Genomic DNA, 8,016 nt, shown 5'->3' on the forward strand with positions numbered 1-8,016 from the left:
ATAGCCAAGGCATCTATTAAGGAGAATCTTCACAGATGCACAGTGGAAAATTATCCCACTTACCTTTGTCAGCTTGATGCAGTTCTAGCATCATCTGGCAGAGTGCCTTTAAAAAATGCCAGATCAGATCACATCAGCCTGAGGCCATGTATGAGAGACTGTTTTGGCTGGTCATTGACAGGAGGACCCGGACCCTGTGGGCAGCACCATCCCTAGGCATGTAAGCCGGATACGTATAATGGCACTCACTGGGCATGACCATGAGTGGATGGGCCAGGGCACAGTCTTCCTGCATGACTCCTGCCCCCAGGGTCCTGCCTTGAGTTTCCTCCTCGACTTCCCTCAGTCTCTTGCTCTCTGCTCTGCAAACTGTTGTGAGTTTCAGCATTAACTGTGGACGCTGCATGAGGAAGCCTCTCATGTAGTCAGTAACAGTAAGTTCACCCTTGGGGTCTGTGAGTGTCCCAAAACATGGCTTGTTGCCTGGGTTCACAGGACCACGCATGACTTTTCTCCTGTGGAGTGGTCCTTAAATCCAACCAGAAAGTGGTTAGTTACCACGGTAACGGTCACATAGCTATTGCACCAGTGGGTCATCTTGTCAAACCAGATATTGTAGTTCACACAGTTTACAGCTGAGTAAGATGACATGCTAGGGTCTTAGGTTCTGGTGGGCAATAAAGAGCAGTGGCAATAGCTTGTGCTGTCTTGGAAGTCTCTGGGACATCTCTTACCAACAGTTTGGAGGGAGGTGGCATACCAAAGCACCACCTCCGGGGAGACTCATGTGCGACACAGCAACAACTATATCTACATAAAGAATAGCTACTAATGATAAAGGAGCTCACTGCAGCCCAAGCTACATAGATGGGAAAACGGAGGCCCAGAGATGCCAAAGATGGGTCTCCAAGTCACCCAGCTGGGAAGTGGCAGAGCAGGGATTTGAACTCTGAACATGGCTCTGAACTCACAGAGCATAAGAGCCATCAGATTTCTCTGTGACTGACGGCTCTCATTTTAACGGTGGTTACGGGGGGGGGGGCTGTAGCACCACCCTACGGCATTGCTACACCATCATTATTTTGGGGGGTCTTGGTAGGAGGTGAGGGGAAGAAGGGTCATCAGAGATAAGGGTCAGCAACTGCTAGGGGAGAATGGTGTCCCAGGGAACAGTGGGTGGTGGGGCCCCAGGGGTAGAAGAGGAAATTCATCAGATAATCGTCTCAGAAACACAGAAGTAGGTCAGTGTCTTGGCCGGGGCCTCCTGCCTCTAGGCTTTATCTGAAAGTGCCAATGCCTACATCTCGGGGATCAGCCCCCCCCCCGTACCCCTTGTCCCCCATCCTTCTTGGCCCTCTCCTCACACTTACCTTCTTTCCTACTTCCCTTTCTCAGTCGCCCCCCTCCCCCTTTCCTTCTACTCTCCTCAAGGCTGAGAAAAATCTTCTAGAGTGATTTTTTTTTTCTCTTACAGCGGAAACTGCTGGTGGCTTTTTTATAAAAATACTGTCCCCACACCTTGGTCTCATCAAAGACACGGAAACAGGCCGTGATAAGCATAAAGGAAACTCCGATGGAGGATGAGGCTGAGTTTTTGGGGGGCTTTTCCACCTCCCACCAGGGTTGCAAGGACAGGATGCGGGAAGTCTGCTTGGACTGGTTTGGACTGGCTGAGCAGGGGGGAGCCCGACCCTCTCAGGTGTGGGCTCTGCCTTTGAAGGTGCTGGGTAACTGCCCAGATGCTCAACTGGGGCAACACACAGCTCTAGCTCTAGATGCCGAGGAAACCTAGATAAGAGGCATGAGACTCTGCCTCAAAATACATGAAATATGTAGTTCAAAGCTAGTCTGGGCCACTTGAGACCCCTGTCTTCCAAAAAACCGGAACAAATGAACATAAACGCACAAATGATTAGAACATATAAAGTGCCTCTCAAATACTATTATTTAATTTTTTTTAAATTTTCTTTATTACGCATGGGTCCTGCATGTGGGGTCCAGAGACTAGCCTCGGTTGTCGTCTTCAGGAGCTATCTATCTTTTTTCTGAGGCAAGGTCTCTCCCTGAACCTGGAGCTCTTTGATTCAGCTAGACTGCCTGGCCAGTGAACCCCAGAGGTCCTCCTGTCTCCATTCCCTATTGATGATCCCATTGCCACAAGTGTCCATCACCACATCTGTGTCTTTATATGGATGGGTACCAGGGATTCCAACTCAGATCCCCATAATTGCACTTTACCCACTGAGACATAACCCAAGCCCACTGGTTCCCCATTGTGCCTTCCCACAATCCCATCAACTCCAAGAATCCAACAGGCCTGGCACAGTCTGTTCTAAGTGTGTTGAGTACAGTGCCCTCAAGAGTGTCGCCTCCTTCCTGCCGCTTTAGCCCTTGCTTTTTTGTTTTGTTTTTGTCTTATTTCCCTCCTTCTCTTCCCCATTCCCTTCTTTCCTCCCTTCCCTTCTGGCCAACCATTCCTGACATGTCTGTCCCCCTGATCCCAACAAGATGTCCCTGAGGGATGTAGGTGCTCAGAAACTGGTACCTGGCCAGTCGCAGCCTGTGCTGTTTTGGTGGCTGGAAACCAATGCAGTGGATGGATGGGAGAGGCCAGTGTGTGGTGGCAAGTCTGGAGCCCCGAAGTCCTGCAGACACGGTCCTGATGACACTCTGGGAAGGTTTCTTGCCTCCAGCTCAAAACCCAGAAAGCCCAAATCTCAGTGTTTGCATCAGAATCATAAATACCCCAGCTTTATTCTTTCTTCCTGAATATCAGGCAAATGGGCTGACCCTGCGCTCCTGGGCTCCACACCCCAAGTCTCCAGGTCTCTGATTTGAAGATTGCCCAAAGCAGGTCAACAGTCTACACCGTCCCGAGCACTCCATCGGCAGAGTTCAGGGCTCCTTAAAGGGAGGACTTCAAACCCTGTTGCTGGGTTTGAGGTGAGTCCTGGAGAGGGTCCCTCCACAAAATACATTGTCACCGCAGCTTTCAGACCATGAACGCTCCGAAATAGGACCTGGTGCCGTCACGTGGTCTGACCAGGCGGTTTCCAGGCACGCGGACCACCACCTCTTCCCCGGCCTCCAGATGTACCACGCCGCCCAGGAAGCTGCTGTCCCACCAGACTCGGGAACTGTTGGCCCGGCCACAGGGTGACCGCCGGCTGACCAGCAGTTCTAACTCCTTGGGGTAGCGGGACGTGCGCTTGTACAGTCCATGAGTGATGGGGAGGCCATTGGCCAGCCCCTGAGGGCAGCCCACGCCGCTCAGCTGCACTTTGGAGTACACATAGTAGTAGCCGGGCTCCGTGGTCACCAGGGCCCCATCATGATACGTCAGGCCCCTCAAGAAGGCCAGGCCAAGTCGTGTCTCCCATAACAGAGGTCCACCAATGCCTATCAAGCTGGCGTTGGCTCCTGGGAGGAAAGGAGTGAGAAAAATAACTGGTCAGCACAGTCAGCATTGTGCCCACCCTTTCTGTGTGACCTTACGCTAGTTCCCGCTGGTTTCATCGCCATATTAGGCTGCTAGTCTGGGTTGACTCAGCCCATTCCTATCTTGCAGAGAAACTGAGGCACAGGAAAGCAGGCAAAGTAATTTGGTGGTTATGTGGCTTAAGTCAGTTCGTTCCCATCTCTCTGCAAGGGTAGAAACTGAAGCACTGAGGAGCAAAGTCACTTGAATACCAAAGAGGAAACTGAGGCACAAAGTATTGAAGATTCCTAGTGAAATGTCAAAAAAAAAATTTTTTTTAATGGGGTTAGGATTTAGGAGGTGGAACATTTGCCCAGCATACCGAAGGCTGTACATTCCAGCCCCAGAACTAAATAAATCAGGTGTAGTGGTGCACGCCTGACATCCAGATCTTGGGAGATGGAGGCCGGAGGATCAAGAGTTCAAGGCCAGTTTAGGCTACCTGAGACCTTGTCTCAAAAAGTGTGTGTGACTGTATGTTTGTGTATGTGTGTATGTTTATGCATATGTGTGTGATGTTTGTGAGTGTTTGTGATATATACGTGTATGTGTGTATGTTTGTGTATATGTGTGTGATGTATGTGAGTGTTTGTGATATATATATATATGTGTGTGTGTGTGTGTGTGTGTGTGTGTGTGTGTGTGTATGTGTGCCCAGAAGGCAACTTCCTCAATTTCAGTCTCTGCCCACCTTAGTTTTGAGGCAGAGTCTCTCTCTCTCTCTCTTTTTTTTTTTTTTAACTTTTTCCAATTTTTTATTAGGTATTTTCTTCATTTACACTTCAAATGCTATCCCGAAAGTCCCTATACCCTCCCCCTACCCTGATCCCTTACCCACCCACTTCCACTTCTTGGCCCTGGTGTTCCCCTGTTCTGGGACATATAAAGTTTGCAAGACCAAGGGGCCTCTCTTCCCAGTGATGGCTGACTAGGCCATCTTCGAGGCAGAGTCTCTTATTGACCCTGGAAGTCCCCTGTTTGTCAAGGCTGCTGGCCAGCAGGTCCCAGGGACCTCTCTGCCTGTCTCTGCCTCCATGACCATCACAGGAGTGTGTGTCTGCCTGAATCTGCCTCTGTAACTGGCACAGGAGTGTGTGTTTGGCATTTGACTCAGATGTTGAGTCAAAAGTGGCTAGCAGTTTGCACACTGAGCCACCTCCCTATCTCCCACGTCATGTCTTAAAAAGTTTTTGATTATAGCATACTTTATGTGTATTCTGGTTAGTTTCTGACTTGTTAAATTATAAATTAAACTGTCTATGCCAAAAGAAAAACTGGTATATACATCCGGGTGTAGTGGCCCATGTTGTTAATTCCAGTACTCAGGACACAGAGGCAGGTCTACACAGGCAGCCCAAGGTACACAGAGAGACCCTGTCTCCAAAAACAAACAAACAAACAACGAACAAACAAATGTAAACTGTGGTAGGTCTGAATCCCAACATCTTCTGAGGCCTCCAAGGACCTTGGGATGTGTCCCCATGACTAGCAGGGTGAAGGGTTAACTTTACAAGACTCCCTGGGGCTCTTCTCTGGGCTGTTTGTTAGTAAACACTGAGGAAAAAAAAAAAAAGAGAGATCAGCAAGATGGCTCAGAGAGTAAAGGTCCTCTGAGCCAAGCCTGAGATCTGTCCATGGAGGCCAAAAGGTGGAAGGCAAGAATCGTTCCCCCGAGAGTTTTCTGACCTCTGTACTGTGGCATGCACGTGTGCAATAATAAATGAATAAAAAGAAGTAAATGTCAAAAAAAATTTAAAAACACACTAACTGAATGCATAAATGAGTGCTCTAACTTGTGAAGATCTGAGTCTCCCAGGACACCCTAAACCCCACCCCGTGTGAAGATCTGAGGTCCCCCTCACCTGTAAGATGTGCTGCTGGGTTGGCCTGCTGAGATCGTTGATCTGAGGAAGAGAGTCAGAGGTTAGAGACAAAAAGAGGATTTGTGTGTGTGTCAGTGTGTGTATCAGTGTGTGTGTGTGTACCTGTAGGTTCTCACACATCGATTGAGGCTACCTGTGGCAGGCTCTGTCCCTTTCGGAATGACCCAGATTTCTGCTTCTCTGGCCCTGGGGGAGGGGCACCTTCTGGGGGGGGGCTACAAAGTGACACTGGGTGATGACCCAGGGTGTGGTGTGGGGAGGTGCTAAGTGGGAGCCATTCCACCTGCTTCAAAGGGACTGGGGCCCAAACTCACCTTGTATCAGCTTCTCCCAGGAGCCTTTACCTCCATCCTGAAATGCAGACAGGGATGTTTGGTAAGCACCTGCCATACCCGAGTCTAGCTGGTATATGATGATGAGACTGTCTGACCGTGGCTACAGACACTACCCACGGATGTGTATGCAGAGCCACACATGCACACATCACACACATACACACAGATGGGGGGGCACACCTAATTAGATCTGTTGTGTTTCCAAGATAGGCTCTCATGTAGCCCAGACTGGCCTCAGACTTGCTAAATAGCCTAGGATGACCTTGAACTCCCTCAGTCTTCTGGCTCCCCTGCCCAAGTGCTGAGATGAGAATTAACTAGTCAAGTGGAGTGTCTGAAATGCTTGAAACTAGAACTGCTTCGGAACTGTTTTCGAGGTTTTGGGATAGTTGAGAGCCAGTGAGAGGGCTCTGGGGGTAAAAGTGCTTGCTGCCAAGCCTGGCTACCTGAGTTCAGTTCCTAGGACCCCCTCCCCCCCCCCACACACACAAAGGGAGGCACAGAGAAGTGATTCCGCAAAAGTGTTCCACATACACGCTGAAGCACATGGGTACTTTTTCACGACTACACACTAAATAAGTAAATGTAATTAAAAAAAAAACTTAAAAAGAAAACATAGGCAGAGACTTGGGAGCATTCTGTGACACACCCATGGCTTGTCTGAAAGGAACAGCGAGCGAGCAAATGCGAGAGCTGCGGGTGAAGCAGGGTGACCATGAAGCCAGTGGTGGACACAGGCTTGGGCTGGAAACAACAACCGAGTTGGTAAATCCCAAGGAAGCTGCTGGGTACCACACGTGTATCAGATCCCCACGTACAGATGCGAAGACGGAGAGTCAGAGAGACAGGCTGACAGAAGCCCTGGGTTCTAGTTGGGCTCTCTGCCTACCACACAATGTACAACCATAAAGAGACACAGGTACTGGAGAGGACCCGCTGGTTCCCCAAGCCCCACTTACTGGCAGATGAGCCACTATGTCCCCAAGACGCTGATGCAGTCTCAGGAGAAACCAGCCCTGAGTGGCCAGCCCAGCACCTAGCAGCAGCACCAGGGCCAGGATGACCTGGACGGTGCCGCAGTGCCGTCTCCGGTGGTTCTGTCCCAGCGACCTGAATGGGATGTCCGTCTGTCCATCCACCACAAACACTGAAGGCTGCACCACACTCTCCATGCCAGAGAAGCTGAGGCTCCGAAGCCCAGGGATGGGGTTGGCAAGCCTGAGTTCCTCCTCTCCGGAGGAAACCACAATTGCCCAATGCACTCGGGCTTTGCAAACTGCACAAGGTTCCTGTCACCCCTAGGACTCACTTTAAAGCTGAAGTCTGGTGCCTCCCCTTTCCCCCACGCACCTCCTCTTCTTCCTGTGCCCCCAGAAGGCCCAGCCCCCGATCGATCACTCTCACTGAGGCCACCATAGCTCACACTTTCCAGAAAATGTGACTCAGGTGGGATGGATGGGGCAGCCCCTGCTCCGAGGTACTTGGTGGCTTTTGTTTCCCTCAGAGGAGCTTCTGTGGGTTCTGTGCAAGCATCTTGCACCGCACCTGCATCTGCATGCGCTGGCCAGCACAGGCCTCTGTGTTTGCTTCAGTCTGTGCATATGGGTGCAGGCGCTTGTACAGATGCAAGGTTCGTGGATGTGTGCACACAGGTGTAGATGTTCTGATATGTGCCTGCGAGCGCTGGAACAAGCACACAGGCATTTCCTGATGTGTGTGCAGGTCCATATATGGACACACACACACACACACACACACACACACTACAGAGTCTGTCATCTATTAGCACATGCACACATGAGCCTCAGAGGTGTTCATATGTGTGTCCATTGGAGATGGCGCTGGGGTAGATTTCCAGATACCACCTTGTCCCCAAATCTTCAGCTTGGACCTTACCCCCATCGCACACCCTCCCAGATACTGAGGACTTGGGGGTTCAGTTAGAAGACTCACCAGCACCCCTTCTCCATGTCAATGGCCCCCATGCTGTAGGGGCTGGCAATGCTGGGACCCGCCTCCCCCCCTACCCAGGGCTCTGCCACGCTGCTGATTCATGGCTTCCCTGACCAGGCTTCCAGGGGAACTGCTGAGACCCCTGTCCCCCTGCAGGACACACCCATCCACCTGCATCAGAGCCCTCCAGAGGAAGCCCAGGTCTGTGAGGTGCTGAAGGGATGTGTGCTGTTGACATGAGCTTGTCAACAACTCCAGAGCCTCAGACCCAGAGGGAAACACAGCCTTCTCTTCCGGTCCACGCATGGATGTGCATATGTCGCCAGTGTGTGTAGAATGTGTCCGCCATCCTCCGCCTTGAGTGCTG

General features: G+C 50.9%; 1 protein-coding gene across 1 annotated transcript; it reads right to left on the minus strand.

The window, feature by feature from the left end:
- Positions 1-2,241: 2,241 nt before the first annotated feature.
- Tnfsf14 (TNF superfamily member 14) lies at positions 2,242-6,947 on the minus strand. The gene is made up of 4 exons (XM_021218469.1): positions 6,656-6,947; positions 5,676-5,712; positions 5,341-5,382; positions 2,242-3,420 (listed from the first exon to the last, which is right to left on the minus strand). Exons 1-4 carry the CDS (start codon positions 6,866-6,868, stop codon positions 2,993-2,995), a joined length of 720 nt encoding a protein of 239 aa, XP_021074128.1. The 5' UTR covers positions 6,869-6,947; the 3' UTR covers positions 2,242-2,992.
- Positions 6,948-8,016: the final 1,069 nt, after the last annotated feature.

This window comes from Mus pahari, chromosome 18, assembly GCF_900095145.1.
Source record: "Mus pahari chromosome 18, PAHARI_EIJ_v1.1, whole genome shotgun sequence".
Taxonomy (NCBI): Eukaryota; Metazoa; Chordata; class Mammalia; order Rodentia; family Muridae; genus Mus; species Mus pahari.